At 32.7% G+C, this 23268-nt stretch overlaps 1 protein-coding gene across 7 annotated transcripts in view; it reads right to left on the bottom strand.

Moving 5' to 3' along the window:
* The window catches only part of LOC144848366 (dihydropyrimidinase-like), a 44707-nt gene that overhangs the window by 5843 nt on the left and 15596 nt on the right, over positions 1 to 23268 (bottom strand). For 2 of the 7 annotated variants that reach the window (XM_078705091.1, XM_078705090.1), the window contains exons 2-12: positions 9268 to 9362; positions 8697 to 8881; positions 8164 to 8328; positions 8016 to 8077; positions 7825 to 7905; positions 7644 to 7712; positions 7148 to 7268; positions 5782 to 5938; positions 4531 to 4672; positions 4141 to 4224; positions 3931 to 4017 (exon numbers count right to left, since the gene is read on the bottom strand). In XM_078705091.1, coding sequence (XP_078561217.1) covers positions 3931 to 4017; positions 4141 to 4224; positions 4531 to 4672; positions 5782 to 5938; positions 7148 to 7268; positions 7644 to 7712; positions 7825 to 7905; positions 8016 to 8077; positions 8164 to 8328; positions 8697 to 8881; positions 9268 to 9308 — 1194 coding nt within the window. In that variant the 5' untranslated portion in view covers positions 9309 to 9362. Of the gene's footprint in view, positions 1 to 3930; positions 4018 to 4140; positions 4225 to 4530; positions 4673 to 5781; positions 5939 to 6544; positions 6666 to 7147; positions 7269 to 7643; positions 7713 to 7824; positions 7906 to 8015; positions 8078 to 8163; positions 8329 to 8696; positions 8882 to 9267; positions 9363 to 13172; positions 13506 to 16931; positions 17736 to 22710; positions 22753 to 23268 lie in introns of those variants that run through there. The other 5 variants (XM_078705092.1, XM_078705087.1, XM_078705086.1 and 2 more) reach the window with 5 other exon arrangements.

Genomic DNA, 23268 nt, shown 5'->3' with positions numbered 1-23268 from the left:
GAGTGTTGAAACAAAATTGACTTACATAATGGTGAGTGTTGAAGCAAAATTGACTTACATGATGGTAAATGTTGAAGCAAAATTGACTTACATGAAGGCGAGTGTTGAAGCAAAATTGACTTACATGATGGTGAGTGTTGAAGCAAAATTGACTTACATGATGGTGAATGTTGAAGTGAAATTGACTTACATGATGGTGAGTGTTGAAGCAGAATTGACTTACATGATGGTGAGTGTTGAAACAAAATTTACTTACATGATGGTGTGTGTTGAAGCAGAATTGACTTACATGATGGTGAGTGTTGAAACAAAATTGACTTACATGATGGTGTGTGTTGAAACAAAATTGACTTACATGATGGTGAGTGTTGAAACAAAATTGACTTGCATGATGGTGAATGTTGAAGTGAAATTGACTTACATGATGGTGAGTGTTGAAGCAAAATTGACTTACATGATGGTGAGTGTTGAAACAAAATTGACTTACATGATGGTGAGTGTTGGAGCAAAATTGACTTGCATGATGGTGAATGTTGAAGTGAAATTGACTTACATGATGGTGTGTGTTGAAACAAAATTGACTTACATGATGGTGAGTGTTGAAGCAAAATTGACTTACATGATGGTGAGTGTTGAAACAAAATTGACTTACATGATGGTGAGTGTTGAAACAAAATTGACTTACATGATGGTGAGTGTTGAAACAAAATTGACTTACATGATGGTGAGTGTTGAAGCAAAATTGACTTATATGATGGTAAATGTTGAAGTGAAATTGACTTACATGATACGAATAGAACTTTATTGCAATCAAACGAAAGATTGAAGTTTAACAAAAGCGTTTCACTCAGAAAAATAAAATGCAATATACAAATATAAAAGACATTCAGAAATGTAGAACATACAATCAAAAAATTAAAACAAAATTACAATTAAAAATCACTTATTATAAAAACAATAAATAAAAAATACAAATTGTTAAAGACATAGGCCTGCAGGATAAAAATTTAAAAGTATTAAAAATGTTTACAAATTTAAAAAATGTTTAAAACTTCAAAAATGTTCAATAATATTTACACACAAAGGTACGGAAAGTCGCGGAAACATAACACAAAATGTTTACCATTTTTGGAATAATCCGTGATTAATAATAAACGTTTTTGAACGGTTAGTTTTAACTCTAGGGATACAGAACTCACGGAGTCTTCTAAGATTATAAGCAGCAGAAGGAGCCTCCGGTAACAAATGATTCAATCTGTGACTGGGGTCTTTGATTTTAACAAAAAAATCCTTGCACAGTCGAACACGGCGGTCTTCTAAGGTAGAAAAACCAAGGAAGCTGCGGGCATCGGAATAAGTAGCATGCGGAAAAATACATTTAAGGGCCCTTCTCTGAATTTGTTCAAGTTGTTGATTCTGTTGCTTCGTAATATTTGATCCCCAAACTGGGGCCGCATATTCTAATATTGGTCTAATGATACTAGTATAAAATTGGACAAGTGCGGGGGCATCCAGGCCTGCCCTCCGCACCTGTTTGAGAAAGTACATTCTAGAATTACATTTACTAATCATTTGATCAATATGAGGTTGCCATGACAAATTATGAGAAATAATTACACCAAGAAGTTTAAATTCGTCAACACGTTCCAGATTACAATCTCCAACATGGAGTGGCTCAAAAGCAGTCTTTGACCTTTTACAACTAATTCTCATCTCTTTCGTTTTCTTAATATTAAGGTACATAATGTTATCCTTAGCCCACTGGACAGTTTCGTCAAGAGTGGTTTGAAGTACAGTTGCCCCATCGTTGCAGACGCGTTCATGGATGGAGGTGTCGTCCATGTATTTCATGCACGGCACCCCATCCAGAAGATCGTCGACAAAGATGATAAACAACATGGGCCCCAACCAGGATCCTTGGGGGATACCACCCTTAACGACTGTCCAAGGGGACAATTCATCGCCTAGTTTAACACGTTGTTTTCTATCACATAGAAAAGCATAGATCCAAGAGATTAGATGGTCTTCGACCCCTAAATTATACAACTTATCAATTAATATATTATGGTCAATTAAATCATAAGCCTTTTTGAAATCAAGCAATAATAATCTCATTTCATCTCCTTGGTCAGTAGCATTAAAGCATTCGGTTAACAAATGTATAAGAGCGTCAGTGGTAGACACACCCTTAGAGCAACCAAATTGATTCAACTTGATTTTATCTTTAATTTGGACCCAAATCATTTCCCCTACGATCCCTTCAATAACTTTCATGGTGGTGGAAGTCAGCGAAATAGGACGCAAGTCATTCTCAAGAACCTTAGGTGGGTTAACCTTTGGAATGGGGATTATATCGGCTGACTTCCAAAGCATGGGGAGAACCCCTTCCCTTAAACTGGAGTTAACTATTGCACTTATTGGCTTGGAAAGGACATTGGCAAAATCACGTAGTACCCACGGAGGGATTCCGTCCGGGCCTGGGGCTTTATTACATTTCACAAGTTTAAGCTTAGACTCAATTGTCTCTGGCGTGATAATTAAATGGGGTGGTACTACAGTGTTACAATCATTGGTTTTTGGTTCAAGAGGTTTGAACTCAGAAGTCAGGGACTGGAAAAAACCACTAATTTTCGTGGTAAGATCGTATACGTTCCCGTTACATAATTCATTAGCCATAGTTTTAAAGTACTTAGTACCCTTTCCGAGATTAAGAAATTGTTTAATACCCCTCCACCAAGATTTAGAATCGGACGAGAATAACTGGGCAATACTATTACGATAAAAATCACCTCTCAAAGATTTAGCCATTCGGTTAGATAAGTTTCTAAGTTTCTTATATTCGGCAGACATGGGGTCAATTGCAAAAGCTGCTTGCCGTCTAGAAACGATACCTTTAAACGCATTATTTACCCATGGCTTATCTTTAAGAAGTCTTTTAATCGTTACTTGGGGGAAGTGTAAATTTAAGAGTTCAGAAATGTTCTTATGATACAGTTCAAACTGGTTACAGCATCCATCCATTCGATATAGATCTTGCCATCTAATGTTATTAATGTCGCGTTCGAAGTTTTCCTTGGCACCCGGTTTACAGCTACGTTTTGTATGGTAAGCGAAGACGTTAGGCGATTTAAATGTTCCTACGATTGGGGTGCATACGATGACGTTGTGATCAGACAGTCCTAAAGGTGATTCTTTAGTAGGTGCATTAAAAACATCGCTCATATTAGTATATATTAAATCAAGTGATGCGCGATCTCTAGTTGATACTTTAACGATCTGTTTTAAGGGATACTTAACAATAAGGTTGTCTCTCATTCGGTTGAAGTCTCCTGTGACGATTATTCCTGATTCCGGATGTTTACTACAAATATAATCTAAACTCTGTGTAATGTGAGACGCCATTTCCCAATCATTATTTACAGAACTCTCCGGGTGATAGATAAGGCCGTAGGAGATGTTCGAATATTGTCGCGGCAAACGTTTTGGCCGGGTTGTTATCCACACACTTTCCAGTGATTCGTTATTAAGTTCAGACCAAACTCGATAAGATAGGTCTTCACGAACATGATGATGATGAGTGTTGAAGCAAAATTGACTTACATGATGGTGAGTGTTGAAACAAAATTGACTTACATGATGGCGAGTGTTGGAGCAAAATTGACTTGCATGATGGTGAATGTTGAAGTGAAATTGACTTACATGATGGTGTGTGTTGAAACAAAATTGACTTACATGATGGTGAGTGTTGAAGCAAAATTGACTTACATGATGGTGAGTGTTGAAACAAAATTGACTTACATGATGGTGAGTGTTGAAACAAAATTGACTTACATGATGGTGAGTGTTGAAACAAAATTGACTTACATGATGGTGAGTGTTGAAGCAAAATTGACTTATATGATGGTAAATGTTGAAGTGAAATTGACTTACATGATGGTGAGTGTCCTTTGAAATTGTTCTGGTTGCATTTGGATCCCAAATTACAAGGTCAGCATCCGAACCAACTTGAATTACTCCCTGAAATAATACAATTAAATACAAAATATTCTCTAGAATTCATGTAAACTTGATTATTGTTAGTACATGAATACTTGGCATAATGTGCTATAATCCTTAATAATAGGTTTATGAAATGTTTACCTTCTTTGGGTAGAAATTAAATATTTTAGCAGCATTGGTACTTGTAACAGCTACAAATCTACATGGATCCATCTTTCCTGTATACTGAAAACAAACAATACAAATAATACATCTGAAAATGAACAATAATCTAGTAAAACACATAACATTAAACTAATAGAGAGTTAACTAAGTGTCAAAATGGTCATACCTGTTAAAATGTTATTTGTAATAAAATAATAATTATAGTATATGAAATACACATTTGTTTTAATACACTACAGTTTTCATCAAATTAAAATAACATACATAATTTCTTGTTAAAACCTTTTAGAATACAAGTAATAATATTTGTTACAATCACTAAGAAATGTGATTAAAAATAAATAATTATGCAACATTTTTGCTTACCACACCCTTCTCCCATATGATTGACATTCTGTCTTCAACTCCATTAACACCATTGGGAATCTTTGTGAAATCATCTTTTCCAAGAGCTTTTTGATCAGGATTGAATGTACAATTATCTGTGCCAGTCAGGTGCAGATCGCCACTACATAAACAAATAGTTTTGAAATCATTTATATTAGATATGGGATGTACAGTTACATTCATACACTATCGTATTTAATTCATTCATTAATAAATCAATGTTCAATGTATTAAGTCATGTTTCCAAAACAAACTTTATCGGAACAAATTTTAATCAATCAGATAATTCATAAAAACATCAAGTATGCATGATCAATCATTAGGTCCTTAGCACACAATCAGAACACATTTTTTTCCTTCAGGTCAACATCAATTATCTTTTTTGAATGAAATAGTTATTGGTTAATTTTTCTTGAGTGGAATCAGTTAAACATTGTTTCCACAGGATTTTATCGCTTAATTATTTGTTAATTTATCGGTTAATTTGTGCCTTTTGCGGAAAAACAGCCTTAATTCAAATACTTACTTTGCTAAAAGATCCATTAGATAGCCTGGTGTGGTAACATCGGGTCTAAGTGGAGGGCCCATAACATAAGCTGCAGCATGTTAATACTTACTTTGCTAAAAGATCCATTAGATAGCCTGGTGTGGTAACATCGGGTCTAAGTGGAGGGCCCATAACATAAACAGCCTTAATTCAAATACTTACTTTGCTAAAAGATCCATTAGATAGCCTGGTGTGGTAACATCGGGTCTAAGTGTACTTACTTTGCTAAAAGATCCATTAGATAGCCTGGTGTGGTAACATCGGGTCTAAGTGGAGGGCCCATAACATAAACAGCCTTAATTCAAATACTTACTTTGCTAAAAGATCCATTAGATAGCCTGGTGTGGTAACATCGGGTCTAAGTGAAGGGCCCATAACATAAACAGCCTTAATTCAGATACTTACTTTGCTAAAAGATCCATTAGATAGCCTGGTGTGGTAACATCGGGTCTAAGTGGAGGGCCCATAACATAAACAGCCTTAATTCAGATACTTACTTTGCTAAAAGATCCATTAGATAGCCTGGTGTGGTAACATCGGGTCTAAGTGGAGGGCCCATAACATAAACAGCCTAATAATTCAGATACTTACTTTGCTAAAAGATCCATTAGATAGCCTGGTGTGGTAACATCGGGTCTAAGTGGAGGGCCCATAACATAAACAGCCTTAATTCAAATACTTACTTTGCTAAAAGATCCATTAGATAGCCTGGTGTGGTAACATCGGGTCTAAGTGGAGGGCCCATAACATAAGCTGCAGCATGTTTCCAGTCTTTGTCCCAATAATGAGATCCATCAACCCCTAAAGATGCTGCAATTGGTTCCCCAAATACAACTTTGCCTACAACCAATTACAATACCATTAATAAACAATTATGAACAATGCAAATTAATGAAATCAATGACACCATCAAACTATTACAAAACACAAATTGTATTGGTTTTTTACAAACACAAGTGTACTATTATTTCAAATTAACTGTACAAAACTACAAATGAAACATAAAACAACTACAAAGTTGGCCAAATAACCAAGAGTGTTAAAGCAAATTTAACATTATAATGAATAATGAAATAGCAAACACAGATTACAAAAGACATATGATGGTACAGTATAGCTCTTTCAAATGGCATGAAACCTATATTTTAAAAATATAATTTACAGCAAATTCAAATTTTTATAATTTTTATTTTTAATTTAAATTTGTAAAAGAAATTTAAGGAAAAAAACAATTTAACAAATGATTAAATACTGTAAGTGTTTAATGTTTTCTAAAGGTTTTGATTGGTTTAAAACGTCTAAATTGGACAAGAATATCTCTATTGCCAAAAAAACAAAACACAATATACAAGAGATTACATGCCTGACAAAATTTTACCAAAACGTCATCATACACAACATTACATCATGCAATACACATTAATTACAGCATATATCAAGTTCTACCTCTCTGTCTAGCAGTAGCAACAGCATCAGCTGTTCCTTTGCTAGTGATCCGTACAATATAAAGTGGGCAGCCAGCCTGATTGGCCAGACAAATAGCGTTATTCACTGCTGCTACCTCAACCTTTACCGTCATAGCAAGAAATTAATAAATAAAATTATGTTAATCAAAAAAATTGTATAATAATTTGAAAACTTGACTTCACACAGTAACTCTTTATGCAATATCAACCAATATCAACCAGTATCAACCAGTATCAAACAACAGTATCAACCAGTATCAACCAGTATCAACCAGTATCAACCAGTATCAGCCAGTATCAACCAGTATCAACCAGTATCAAACAACAGTATCAACCAGTATCAACCAGTATCAAACAACAGTATCAACCAGTATCAAACAACAGTATCAAGCAGTATCAAACAACAGTATCAAATATACCACAATTAAATAGTATTTCTATATAATTTTGACAAATTACTGAATGACAAACTATGTAATTAAGTCAAATCAATAAATAAAAACCTGATTTAATATAAGTTGTAACTAATGCATAAAGAGTAACTATTGAGAAGACAGTTCCCCATAAAAAGTTGTTGATGTACCTTCCCTGCGAGCTTTACTAATTGCATTAGCAGCACTTTTACTCATGACATGAACAATGTAAAGTGGGCATTGTGCCTGGTTAGCAATCACTATAGCACGAGTTGTAGCTTCTTCTTCAACCTAAAGACAGCAAACATTGACAACTAATACAACATGCAAAATACCCCACCCACCATATCAAAACATCATAAACTTAGCAGGATACATTTAAATCTGCTCATATATGGCTAGGATCACTTTGGTGTAACAATAATATAATGGTTAAGTGTAGACTTGGAAAAAGAGAAAAGTTGATTCCTTTTTATTTAAGAACCAATAAGCTTTTTAACAAGCAGATTGCTACATTGGAAATGAAATAAACATGGTAGAATGTTCATCAGTAAATATTAGTACGCAAAGGTTGTAATCAATGTCATTTGAATGTTGTATGATGGTGTATTATTGGCCAAATCATTATGCTCAGTTAAAGCATAACATATTTCAATAAAGACTCACCTCCTCTGGACGAGAAAGTTCATGACCTTCTGGTCCTGTGATTCCTAAAGCTAGCATCTTTTTACAACACTGCAAAAAATGTAAATATGTTGTTTTTGTATTTCAGTACATTGCGATGAATTTTATAAATAGTAATATTATAACAATTTTGCATTAAGAATATTATGTGAACATTACATACCTCACTAATAAGCTTTCCATTTTCAGCATGCATCAGAGCTAGAGCTCCTTGCTCTTTTAATATACACATCGCTTGGTAAATCTGTTTAAATAAATTCAATGTATTTTAAAATTACTTATTAATTAAAATGTATATAAATGTTGAGGTACTAGAATTATAGATTATAGAAGAATATACGTTTGTTTACTTACTTCATCATCATCCAACATAAACACTCCTTTATATGCCATGAACATCTTAAAAGAGTTTATACCTGCAAAAAAGGAGAAAAAACTCAGTATAATCTCCAAATTACTAGCATGGAATTGATAATGTAATTTGCTACTCTAGATTTCTAACCTTTCTCCTTGCAAAGCACCTCAATTTCTTTCTTAACCTCATCACTCCACCATGTTATACCAACATGGAAAGAGTAATCACAGCAAGCTCTTTCACTTGCTCTTGCAGACCAGTCTTCATATGCTTCCAATAAGGACTGACCTTTTTGAGGAAGACAGTGATCAACTGAAATAACAAAAAAAAACATGTAGCAATAGAAAATAATTTGTTAATGGATTTTAGGCTAGGCCTAAATGCTAAGCCTACATTTTAAAAGGTGTAAAGTATACTGTATTTCTTTATGATTTAAGTCGTAGGCTGCTGCTACTACAAGTTACAATAATTATTATTATTAGTAAGAAAACGTATAATACTGTGTAGTATTTCAAATATGCTACCCTCTAATAATAATGGAACGATCCATTTGATGATCTGGGATCTCAGATATCTACTTTTCTAGATCTAGAAAACTCAGATATATCTGAGATCTGAGTTTTCTAGATCTGAGTTTTCTAGACACCCGATTTTATGTTATTAATTAAAAATATACTTACTAATCATTGTGGTTCCACCAGCCAAAGCAGCTTTAGTTCCATGGTAAAAGTCATCAATTGACCTGGTACCCATAAATGGCATTTCAAAATGAGTATGGGTGTCAATACCCCCAGGCATAATCAGCTTCCCTTTAGCATCAATCTGTTTGGCGCCACCAGGTGTAATAAGGTTTTCTCCAACTTGTCTAGAAATTAAATAAATATAATATTAGATCAACAAAGTGTACATTGAGTGTTCTGCATTTTTAGTACCGGTGGCTATTTTTTCAGAAAAAATGTAATGATGAGATCAGTAATCTAAACCATACCTGTCCTATTCAGTGCTAAAAACCTCAATTTCACAACCAAAAAAATGTATTTATCAACACTTAATAACAACTTAGAAATAGAATACTTGAAGCAAGAAAGCATTTATTACAATTTGACAATTGCTATTTAAAGCAATTATACATACTGCAAGTAATGCTGCAATTACAGAGGCTGTTTTGTATAATTATTGTTTATATTTTAATATAGCCTGATCAACTTAGGTTTAAAATATGGTTCAAAACAAAAATTAAAATGTTTTTACCGTATAATTCCATCTTCAATGTAGATGTCAGCTACAAACATACGATCTGCATTCACAATTTTGCCTCCTTTAATAAGCAGTCTGTTCTGGGCAGTCTGTAAATGACAAGAACGTGTTAGCGACATATTGTCGTAAAAATCTAACTGATTATGGCAGGAACTTGAACAATGTTGTAGACAACGTTCAATTAATACAAATCATCGATAGAAATGAGCCACAAAATATTTAAACAGCTTGTAAACCAAAATAACTTGCATGTAAAGTCAAATTTACTGCAGCCAGCAAATGGTTAAGCTAGTATAATGTGTGACAGCGAAATAATGACAAAATTTAAATATAGCCAAAACACAGGAAATCATATGCTCTTTGGTTCATGTAATGATTCCATAGAGGCCAAATGACTCAAAACATTCATGTACAGTACATCTCTCCTTTAATCTGATTTTGTTAACATTTATTTTATAAATGTTTCTATAACACAACATTTCTAATCCCTTTTGTTCAAATTTGTTTTACTAGCTAGGATAGAAGGCGCCCAAGTTTTGAGAAGGCCAATATTTGTGTTAGCACAAACCATGGTTAGTGACGAGGGTGTATCACCCATACTTCAGTTTGGGTTCTGGCATAAACTTTTTCTTTCCCTTTTTACTTGTTTTCACAGCATTTTGAGAAAAAAAACCAGTAACTTATTGCTTATGGAGTCTGGGATCAATTTAAAATTAACTGGATGGCAATATTAAAATAGATTTTATATACAATATTACAGTTTATGGTTGTGTATATACTAAAGATTTAAATTGATGATAACATACCTCTAAAAAGGCTAATTAATGTGGTACAGTATTTTACTACTGAAGTAATTGTGTGCATAGTTAATACTTTATTGAAGTGAGTAATGAAACAATGTTAAATTTCAAATTTGTCAATGTAAATAATTTGACACAACTTGATATCAACGAAAAAAATCAATTTTTAGTAAAAGATCGTACTTGTGATATCAAACACTGGCTTGACACCTGATGTTACTAACTAAATAATGCACATCGGCAGCATTTAAAGGTGTACATTGATTATTCCAATATAGGGTGGTGTAGTACGCATATATTATAGAGTCAGCCATACAGCTTGCAACACACACAATCTCATTACATACATTGCGAATATCAGGTCATCATGCATCTCTGTAGAAGCTTGTTGATATTATAAGATGACATATTGACAATAATTAACAGTTTCTATAGTAATAATTACTAGCAAAACAATACACTATAAAACAATGACTAAATATCTTCAATAGGAAATGAAGAATTGAAACAGAAGTAAATAATTTCCTGAAGCATGTAAACTGTCCATCCTTTTGGAAATGGAGCAACACACGTACAGAATGTAATTTTCCTTAATAATCTAGTAACTGTCCATCCTTTTGGAAATGGAGCAACAAACGTACAGAATGTCAAGTTTCTCCAGTTATTTTTTATAATTAATTATTAATATGAAAATTCACTAAAATATTACACTTTAGTCAACAATTGATTAATGAATAATAATTGATTAATGAATAAATAAAATAATTACTAATTTACAATATTTTTTGGTACAGTTAAATATTCTCTAATACTAAATTGATCAACAGTTCTTAAATTCAACGTTGTAAATGTTTCAAAATAAATATCCAGTTGTAATCACCAAATTACACTTTTATTAGGTGATCATTGCTAAATAAGCATAGCTTAAGCTTGTACTTAAGCTATGAAACACACCTGGATTGAGTATGACTCACTTACCCAGTCAACGCTAAATAAATTTATAAGGCTAATCATATTTTAAGGTTGATATTTTATAATTTTATATTTATTTGATATTTAACTGAGAATTCAGTTTTATGCTCAATTTTAATCTCTGTTCAGATTTAGAATATTTTAACTGAGAATTCAGTTTTATGCTCAATTGTAATCTCTGTTCTTTCTTTAAGTAACCATGAAGGATGAAAGAAAAAAGAAAGAAAAATTAAATCATTTGGTGAATCATATATCAATTTTAAATTAAACTGTAGACCTTAAAACTTCTCATTTTAATATGAATTAATTACATTACAATGTATGCAAATTATAGCGACATTGATAATAAAGTAATAAAAGTTCAACTTAACAGTTTACTTTGGGTTGAAGCTATGCATGTGGCATAACAATTTGTAGTAGGTGTGTAAAAAGACCAAGTATTAATAGTCTATACAATTATAAGCCGATAATAATAATTCTCCTTCAGGTAGTTGTAAAAGCAGACAATAGGAGCATCAAGTCGTGAAAAATAAGTGGACTTGTTTGCATTGGTGCTGTGTTTATTAGCAAAATATGATTCCCATAATGTGCAGTTTGATCAAAAACTCACAAAACATTCAGAATTAAACAAAGTAGTTACTTTAAAAATTAAGTGATATCATAAATTGGGCATATGGCTCATAGAATAAGTCACTCAATTATAGATACTAATATGCGTTAATGCAATGGTAGGAGAAGCCAAGTAGAAAACTTAAAATTATTGATCCATAAGATTTAATGAACACATAAACTCTTATTCTTTAATGACTATGGTGATATAGCAGAAATTATGCCCATCATACTATCAATTATATTCTATTAACCCATAATGAACAGAGCAACAATCTCAGAATGATACAAATGTTGTACCAATACAATGAAAAAAGGTTAATATTACTCAAATTAACTTTTTATGTATTTAATGGTAGGATAAGCCAAGTAGAAAACTTAAAATTATTGATCTATAAGATTTAATGAACATGTAGTGATATAGCAGAAATTAAGTTCATCACCCTATCAATTTCTACTAAATTCTATTGACCCTGATTAATGTACAATCTTTATATATTGTCTAGAGTAGAGTAATTAAAGGTGTTAAAAGATGTGAGTAATTCACACAATGTCAAAACAATGACCTACAAGACACACAATTAACTTGCTTGTCATCATCATAACAAATGTTCCTCTCAATAGTGCAATGCTGCTCCACTACATACATTTATTTTTTTTTAATTAAAAACAAAATGATATTTATATCCATTTAAGTACAAAAATGCTCATTGTTATCAATTTGTTGAACTGCTGGTTATTATATTCATAATTTTCTTGTCTATATTGAATCTAAATCATATCTAATTTACCCGCGCTATAGACAAAAATCAATTTCTGTATACTGCTCAGGGAATGCATGCATAATAAAAGGGAGTGTTTCCTTCTGTTTGGTTGGGAAGCTGCACATGGTTTAATTAATTCAGTACTTTTCATTATATGCTAAGTACATTCATCTCCCTGGGAAATTCACTCAAAATGTTACTGCTATTCAAAACAAAATCTCATACAAAATATAAATGTTGGTCTCTTTATTAATTTGTTCACAAATATAAACCCTATTAATTATGCAAGCCATTAATATCAAATTTGATTAGCTAAAAGTATTTTAATGTTTAACATGATGACACGTTAATACATTAAATTGTATGCATGTTTCTTATTCATTATTACAGGCTGCATCTCAGTCTATAATACTCAACATGGCTGATGAGAAAATGACAACAGTGTGACTGTCGTGACATGCTACTGGTCACAACATGTCATACTAGTTGACAGTGCATACATATATTTCTTTCTAATAATTCTGAGCAATTAAAACTACAAAATGTATAATATAGTATGTAGTAAATATAATGATCACTAGTGATAAGCTATATTATAGGGAGACACTGTAGCAAAAACAATATCAAGAATCACTATGTAACATAATTCACAGTACATACTTATAGGCCAACACTACAATGAATGTAGCTATACCTCTCATCACATTTACAATATAGACAAATTTAATGTTTATAATACATTACTTAAGCCTACCTTTGGAACATTCCTGAATTTTGATGGGGTGGTCATGATGAACAGTTCTTGCACTCAACCCTCTTGTATCAAGGCTTTACTAGGTCAGTAGCATGTGCTTCCTTTATAATGACCCTCACAGCCTGTTTGGACCTTTCTATTCTTTTAAGGGAAGCGTTACAAGCCCGCCACAAATGATTATCCCTCAGTTAACAAATTAGTGCCAAGCAAGCTAGCTAGCTGAATAGACTCATATCTATTCATATTATAATGATAACACATAATAGATTAGGCCATTCCAATTTGCTTCATTTGCATTTCACTCCCACTATAGGTTCAAACAGCCTTGGAAGATTCCATTTCCTTTTGGGGAAGTCAAAGGAAATGTCATTAAATAAAGGATATTAAAACACCCAGGTAGTGGAAATTGGAACTGTTGTGATATAATACTAATTTAACTATCCTGTTGTGATTCAATGTCTTTTAAATTAATTAAAACATTTTTATTTGGTTCTATGCATTATTTGGTTGTTTTGTCAATTACTGAATAAAATTAACATAATTGTTAATGTCAGCTGCTAACTTGCAAATCTAATCAATATATTTTAGAATTTGTACATTTTGTAATAGCACTAAGAAATAACCAAGTGGAAATAGATCAATCATAATCCAATAATAAAATGACATGTGTCAAATGTAAGGCTCTCTACTTCTCATTTAATTAAGATCATCACAACACATTGAGAAATTCAACAATTGTATTCTTAAAGCTTACATAGTAAAAATTATAAAATATATTTAGAAATGAAATAATCTTGTGTATATAAAAGTAGTAGAATGTATTCATTGGAAGAAATAATTTAGAGTACAATGGTAGAGTCTGGATGCATTATTCTAATTAGTCTCCAATGTCCAGACAAAGAAGATGGCTTAAACCATTGATTTTCTTAATAAGATGTTAGATTAGTTCTTTCTTTTAATCTAAACAAAAAATGTTTACATTTGGCCATCTGCTAATACATTTGATCAAACCATTATTACTGTATGTTAAGAACAATGAATATACAGTGGTTTGCATTGCTCTCATCTAAATTAATTTATTTTGGTTGAAGTGAAAGTTTTTTTTTCTTTCTCATAGATTTCCTCATCTTCACTCATAAATTAAGTTAATAAATGAGACCATTTAAGGTGTTTTGTCCCCCAAAACATGAAAAATTAAATTAATCAAATCAGAATTTTGAAGCCATTTTGCAGTTAATAAAGTTAATCATTTCCGTAGAAAAAAAAACTACCATAATGTTTTCACTTATAAAAAGACAAAATAAATGGTTAAATTCAATTTGGCTTTACATTTTTTTTCAGTTAAATAATTTGTTTTAAATTAAATCTTAATCTTGGTGGGATTAAACAAGTTTAATACAACTTGCAAGCAAATTAGAAATCAACTATGGTCAACACCCAAGTTTTCTACAGTAATGTTTTTGGACAGTAATACTTGTAGCAATTTTAAAATACCAATTTGTAAATTGCATGATTACTGATGACACTAATGAGTAATTACTCCCAATCATCTCCTGTACAATGCATACCACAGGCCGCACTAATTGGCTGAGAATATTCTGGACCTTATCTGTTCCTGCAAATATGAGGGTACTGGTACTCATGACTTCTTTAACTACTTTAAATTGGGTTCCACTACTACTGACCTGGCCAGTCAATTACATCCAGCATTAATTTATTCTATTTTATTTTTTGCACAGTGCACACTAATTGTTTTAGTATTACAAACCAAGTAAATGTATATATAGTGTAATATAAAATTCCTATAATCCTATAAACTGATTATCATCACAACCAAACTGACATTTTGTGATCTTTTGCATTTGCTACACCTGTTGGTAACCCTTAGAAAAAGTAAAACTACTACACTTATTTTATTCATCAAAGTCATAAATTTAGGTGCGAGTACATTAACTGGAAAAATGATCAGAATGGCAAATGCATGTATGCAAAGAAAATCTTGTCCTGTGATCAATAGAGTAAATATTACCAATCAAAGGATGCTATTTAATGTTAACTCCAGTATCAATCTAACAAGAATAAAGAAAGCTAGAGAAACAATACTTTTCTATTTCTATTAACTAGTTTCAATCCCTCCCACTGTGAACCTTGCAATTGTTTTAGCTTTCACACCAGTCCCACCCAATTTCACTTATTACCAGTTTCCTGGACTTTCGGCATTCTCACTCCTGAGGACGATCAAAGCATATTGATCGAAACGTTGAAAAACTCAACAGTTCGTTTCAGAACAAAATATATATGGTGTACCGCAAACTTTATATCAAGATATTGATTTCGCCATGCTGCAAACCTTCATACAATTATGTTCACACCTTAAATTTAGCCAAGTGGGTTGCCAAACTGATGTTCATAATTTATCCTACCACATAAGGCGAGTTCTCGTAATCTCTTGTCTAGTACAAGGTAGGTTTGTAGGAAAAGACAAGATGAATCATGAATCATCATTCTAACATATCATTTATATGATCATTACTGTCAATAAGATTGACTCCATTACAACTTGCACTCCAATAGCAGCATGTATCAAAAGATACAATAATCTACCTAGGGGTAGTCTAGGTTCTAGATTGTCTCAAAAATATTTTGGCACATGGCGTTGCATATGTATTGTACTTAAGCTTGAATCACAGTCTAGGTAAATGCATATGTCACATCAAGCATTTATGGTGAAGAATTTATTCAGAGATTCAACAACTAAGATGATATGCATGTGCTATGTAGTCTAAGGTTTCAATGATCTGGAGACACACGTGTGTACATCTGCATCCAACTCGTTTTTTTGCAAAATAATGTGATGAAGTTTCTGAAGGCCAGAAATGATTTTCTAGGCCTGGTAATCTGGCATTTGATGGGATTTTCCCCAACAACAATAAAATCGTTTTGATTGAGGCTAGATTTTTCGGCAAATCAAACATTTAATGGATCTTATCATTATGCGGAGATAATTCATTATATTAATTCCCACCCAGACCCTCCCTGCTTAGCTGATACTGGCTGGCGATGGTATGACCCTATTTTTTATTGGCAGTTCACTTATATGAGGCCTAGACAAGATCTAGACTTATATAGACTCTATAATAATTCCTGTCACAATTTATATTTCAACAATTGTTTACTCTTTTAAAATCAAAATGACTTCCGTTTCATTGGTTGATTCGGAATCCATACATACCGGCCCGCGCCATATAGCCAAATACGGTATGATGTTTGAAGTTTGCAAACCGATTTCAGTACGCGTTTTACAAGTCTGCAGTTTTTAGTCATAAAGCGAAACACTGACTAGTGGACTAACACAAAAAAAGACACTACCTGGGGGCAAGTCTACTTCCGGGGTAGGCCAATCCAAAACTTGTACACCAATAACAGCACACCATAACGTTTATAAAAAGATACAATAAATGTACCTTCTGGGTACTCCATGCATCCCAATAGACAATGGTAATTATGTACATTTATTTTGCGACACTAAAAATAAAATGCCATGCCAAAAAATAAAATATCATGTCATCGCAAAAATGTTAGTATAACTAACAAAGATAGGAATGAACAAAAAATGACAACATACAACAATTGGAAGTAGAACCAGGACCTGACTAAACCAGGAATAAACTTATTAAAATATTGCCCATGCTGAAGTCTACAGCACCATACTGTAAAATAAGTTTAACCTGAGCAAAAAAAGTCAAAGTAATACAACACCTGGTCAGACGATGCATCCTCAACAGAAACTCCAGAATACAATAGCCCTCTCATTTCTCCACCTCCTATCTCTCCTCCTTCTTTCTTTGGTATCTTGCCTTCAACTGGTGTAGTGGTTTCTTCATTCTTTTCTGTTTGGTCTGTTGCTACCTGTGATTCTTCTACTTGTGAACTAGTCTCTACTGCCCCTGTGGGTTGTTGACCACATACACGACCCGAGGTCATTTGTAGTGAGTTTCCCCCTCCTTCTACTGATGTGAAGAACGATGATCCTGCTTTGCCTTTATATTTCAAACGTTGGCTTTCCCTCGCCTCAGTAGCAGCTGCCTCTACATCTATTTGAGCTTTCGTCTTTTGGGGTGGACAACTGTCCGACAATCGTAGTGATTTATCACCCTGTTCTATAGAGTTAAAGAAGTTATCGACATTGCGCCTTCTTCCTGTCTGAGGAGAACTCCATGTAGGAGCAGCAGTACCGAGAGGTGTATAGGATCTATCAGCGTTGCCTTTTCTACCAGCCATTATACTACCAAAGTTGTCAATAAACAAAATTCTATTTAATCACTCACATATACAGTACACTATAATGATTTGAGATTTGTTACTTGCAGTAGCCACGTTGTTGTGATGATGGTTTGAAATTTAGGATGACCCACGGTGCCGTAATCAGCTGAGATAAGGTCACTCCTTAATCATGTTGATACACACTGCAACATATAGACTGAAATTCAGATCTGCAATTGAGCATGTCTGATGAACTCAATTATTTATGCTTTAGATTATTGATCAGTCACATCCAAACCTGCATCCAAACTCTGCATCTGTTTATGCATGCCTAGACGATGGAGCATCCCACAATCCAAATAGGTAATTTAAATGACTCATATACTGCTTGCAAGTCTTTGTTGTGCAGAAACAATTAAAATACTAAGCTTTGAATAATCTAGTAAATACAATCCTAAATGCATTAAGTAAAACAATCAACCACATGTTATTTTCACAGTGTAATATAGATCGTTGTACAGAGAGGAGTGTCAAAAATGAAAACTTATGCTAATCAACTATGTTCATTAAGTTTTAGGTTATTACGATTTAGCTAAATGTACAACTCTACAATGAAGTATTCCAACAAAGCCAGCTTCAAGCATAATTAGGCAGACATACTGTACGAGAAAGCATTTATTAAATTATTTCTTTACAGTATGAAACCTTTGTAGTATTTTAAGCTTATTACAATGCAATGATTACTTAACAAAATGTGTTTATAAATTAGTCAAAGAAAAAGAGAGCACTGTTGCAAAGCAATACACATTCACAGTTTACAAACTAAGTCATTGTAGGTAAAGATAATTTTTCTTTTTTAATTTATTTTTAAGATGTCAAATTTTTCTTTCACCTAAAAACAAAACAAAAATCTATTTAAATTTAAAAAAAGATAATACTAATTGTTATTTCTCTCATTCATACACAAAAATAATTATCCAGAAAAGTAAAATTTATAAAATCATCAAAAATCTTTGTGTACAGTACCAGTTATTGATATATGGAGACCTGGTGATAAGATACATATTTGGTTTTAATATTCCATTAATATGACTTGATCAAACCTGTCTGAGGAAATCTACATTCAGATACTAAATAAAATAAAAAATTGTTGATGTTTTGTGAAAATATTAATAATGCATAATTATATATTACTTCAAAAACATTAAACAAGGTAATTCCTTGTCTTGTACCTAAGTAGCTCGCAGCAAATGTTCTCTCATGGACGTCTTTAATAGTTTTAAATTTATATAGCGCAAAATACAAATAGTCTCTATGCGCTGTTTAGCACAAGTGTGAAAATGAAAATGTTGATGTAAAATAAACCACGAAATAGCCTAAAAAAAAAAGAATAAATTGATAAAGACAACAGAAAAAGTCTGAAAACGGAATCTCACATCACCACACTGTTTCACTAACTTGTCAAAGACAAGCTAGCTATTTATTCACAAGTGTCATAGTGATGTGAGCATCTGACTATCCTGCCTAACAAACAATAAAATGAATAAAGGCCTAGCCTAGCTAGTAGGAACGTACAAACATCAGCTGTAGGCCTAGCCTGACGTTGTGTAGTTGCTGTATTGTCTTTTTGTTTTTGTCGAAAAAAAATCGATCGAAAGTGGGTGAATCACAGAAGAAATACATGCATGTTGGGAAGAACCAGAACCACATAGTATTTATTTTTATATTAAATTTAGTTTGTGACCTTAAATTAGATCTAAACAAGATATTATTTCTTACAAAAAACGGCGCTCGACATTTTAAAATTCATCATTGTTCTTTTGATTAATTTATGATTAATTATTAAAAAGATATCCTTTAATCGCAAAGATACTGTACATACAAATCACAGATAGTTCTATAATTATGAATCGCATGCCCATTTTTTCACAGCATTTGAAAGAAGACATGTGTACTGTTCCAACAATGTATTATTTGCCAACAAATATTAATCTACTAATTCAAAAATGGCATTAAAAATGGTCAATTTTGAACTTTAATGTGCTGTAGCAGGCTTGTCTGTGACCTCAACCTAAACTGTAGTCATGCAACGGAATACCCTCTAGAGACGTGACTTCTCAAGCGAAAATTCTTCAACAATCTGTTGATTCGCGTCAACCAATCAAAGGGCAAGAATCCAAAATCATTCAACCGTGAGCCCTCATAGACTCTTTTCCCAGATGTTTTTTGGGTCCAGCAGCTGGGACCTATAAATTATAGTCGAGTTTCCATTTTTGTAAAAGTGTCGGCCTTACAGTAGATACTAAAGCTACCACTATGAAACAGCTTATTAATGAATTTGTCCTCATGGGACATAACTGGCTAGAGCAGCGGCGCGAAAACGTAGGGAATTGGGCTTTAATATAGTTTATACACCCCATTTCTCTGTTTAAACAAAACATTTTTTTCAAAATCTAATAAACAGAATTTGGTCACAGTGACCAATACTCAGAACCAACAAAATGCAGATACAGTTATATAGGGTTGTTTGAATTTGATGGACTTGAAAAATGATCTGGTTAAAAATAAAATAAACCCAAAATGTACATTAATAAAATAAGTTCTACAGAAATACTTCTACTATGCTCATTACTGTCAGTCCAAATTAATTACACTAACAGGATTATTCATTCTCATTAAAGAATAGATTTCAAATGAGTCACAAATTATCAGGAGAATCATCAGCAAGACATAGCTGTGTTGAAGATGTACGTTGCTGAGACTCTGGTAAATGCCAAGGAGGTGGGGTGTCTGGTGAACAAATAGATGGCAGTATTTTGCAAGTTGAATTGGCTGAGGGAGAACATAAATAACAGTACAACATATATTAGTAGGATAATGGTGGCAGTGTGCAGAATGAGTGTATTTGACATCTATCTTGTCTAGACTGAACTAACATTTGTAGCTAACTTGATGACATACAGAGATTAATTTTTAATGTAACTGTCAGTAAAATTATCTTTTATCAAAATAATCACCTATAATTCGTCAAAGTGATGAATACCCGAGTATATATGAAATGAAGGTGTTTTTTTTTAAATCCCAATATTAATCCTAGTGGCATTGGAGTTAGGACAATATGAGCTCAACAACAAATGCATATCTTGTATTGTTTGTCTATTTATTTCTGAGTCATTACCATATTTATATTTATATTTATTTGTTCTATTTGGAGGTTCAGACCTAAAGCCAATTTGGCTTATGGCAATCTCCACACACATTTTATTATTATTTATAAAAAAAAATGATTTACTTTGTTATATTTCTGTGTGAAATAAATCTGAAACTGAAACTGAACTGAAAAATAAAAGCAGAACAGTATGTCAGACAATCTTTATGTAGAGGAACTAATTACAAAGCATGCTATTATCAAATCAGGTAATTAACATAAATTATTATGTTTTTGTGATTCATGAACACTGATCATGAGACTTGATTCGGTAGATTAAGTACCATTAGACAGGTGTACTCAAACATCATATCTATTAATAGTTAACATGACAGCCACTCCACTAACTGAATATTATTGTTATTTTGAATAATTACTTTCCAAATAAGATCTATTTATAATATTATTATGATTGTCACTGATAAAATAAATCATGATTTTAATAAGGATAATGTACAAATATAATCCACTAGAGGGAGGTATACATGTGATATGAATGCACACATTTTACCGTGTAGCATTTCATGAATAATGTACACGCATACAGTTAGCGTAATAATGTACATGCATACAGTTCGGGCAAAACGCTTCTTTTTTTTAAAAAAGTTTTTGTTAGGTTTTTAGAAATTGGCTGTATCTAGCTAATTATTCATATATATATATATATAATGATTTTAAATTTGATTAGATATTCATTTCTTTACACAATGGCGATCATCTAGAGGGCTCTCTTTATTATTCTTTCTATCACAATATAGCAGCACTACCTTGCATGTAGCTAATTGTGTAGATGATGATCAAAATTATAATACAAAATTTATTTAATTATTTTTCATAGACATTTTTAATAAATTACCATCTTGAAACTTTTAAAAGACCTAACCTTAACATGACTTCATATAGTTTTGAGAAAATATGCAGGTAAAAAGATTGTTTACCACGTTGAAACACCGGTTCTCGTCAGATCACCGAAGTTAAGCAACGTTGGGCCTGGTTAGAGCTTGGATGGGAGACCATCTGGGAATAGCGGGTGCTGTATATGGAGCTGGGGGTCCCGTTTGGCATTTGAAATCAGCACTGCTGACTCTTATGGCAACCCCTGCATCTAGTATCTGCCTCAGACCTCTGGTCAAGGTGGGCACTGGACAAGAGAAGCCCTTGATCTATGTTAGGACCAATCAAGGTGCTTTAAACAGTCCTGGCTTAGTTTATATCAAACGTGTTAGTGGCGGTAATTATCGCTGTTGGTTTCGATTGAATAAAATAACAATTTTGTTGTCAGAAAGTTTTGGTTGGGTTCACTAGTAGACTATATTTTAAATTTGTGTAAAGGGGAGTACAACAAAATGCCCAATGCTATTTGACACGCTGCAAGATGTTTGTGAAGTGGGAATTTAACACAGCATGTCTCTCCTATTGATCAGGTTACCAATTTCATAATTATAATTACATCATATGCTTCACAAAATATTAATGTTATTTCCATTACATTATACTGATATATAACAATTTGTTACCTTGGTTTAAACATACAGTACACATAAAAACATCTGCTTTTTTATTGAATTTATTACGCATTAACAATGTCTGTTGGCTAAAAATCCATGTATTCTTAGATAGCTTATATGAGGCTAGATATTCACTATTATTACTTTGCTAACACTGCAGCATGATGACAGTCAATTTGAACAAGATGCATATGTGAAAATTGAAATGAAATTAATTCTCACAGTACCATCATAATGTTCATTATAAAAATCTAGAAAATATAACCTACATCATGGAGGTATAGCTTCTTGACCTACACCAAACAGTTAGTAGTGTAGTATACAAACATAACCTACATCATGGAGGTATAGCTTCTTGACCTACACCAAACAGTTAGTAGTGTAGTATACAAACATAAATAATTCATTAATGCTTGCTATTAATATGCAGCAATATATTTAATAACATTGTTATTATTGTTGTAGGAAGGTACAAATGAATGCTATATTAAGAATTCTACAGAACATTATCATGTTAATGTACATCCCTAATTGCTAATACCTCAATCTAGAAACTTACCATGTTTACAGTCACTATTTGTTGTAGAAAAGAAAAAGGATGATGATGATTTGATGAGAAATAAGAAGAGAGTGTAGGCCTACAGCAGCAGCACAAGGTACAAGTTCACCCCTAGTCAGCTCTTTGGACTATCTCATTCTGTCTTAAGGGAGGTTTATTTTAACACCATTTTACACAACTGTAAATCTAATCAACAAGAAACCATTTTTGATTGGCTAGATCAGCATATATATGTTGTATTTGTGAATAGGACTTAAACGATAATTGTTTTCTACTGAATGGTTGAAGTTGAACTTACATAAAATCAATTTTTCTTTGAATATGTAATATGATCTTGTACGACCTAGCACAGAAGTGATGTCAATCAAATGTGCCCTATTCTCTGTTGCTATGACAATAATACACACAGTCCAGGAGTGTTGTTTGAACAACCCCCTGTACTTAGTTTTTGTCAAAAGATATTTTTTCCAATTTCATCCATGCATTAAAGATATATTTTTTACAGATTCATGTTTTATATTTACTCACCACAATGCAGAAGTATCAATTAAACAGCCC

The sequence above is a fragment of the Antedon bifida genome, chromosome 7 (genome assembly GCF_963402885.1).
Source record: "Antedon bifida chromosome 7, ecAntBifi1.1, whole genome shotgun sequence".
Taxonomy (NCBI): Eukaryota; Metazoa; Echinodermata; class Crinoidea; order Comatulida; family Antedonidae; genus Antedon; species Antedon bifida.
The sequence above is the reverse complement of the archived record's forward strand: the minus strand, read 5'-3'. Positions and strand labels throughout refer to the sequence as shown.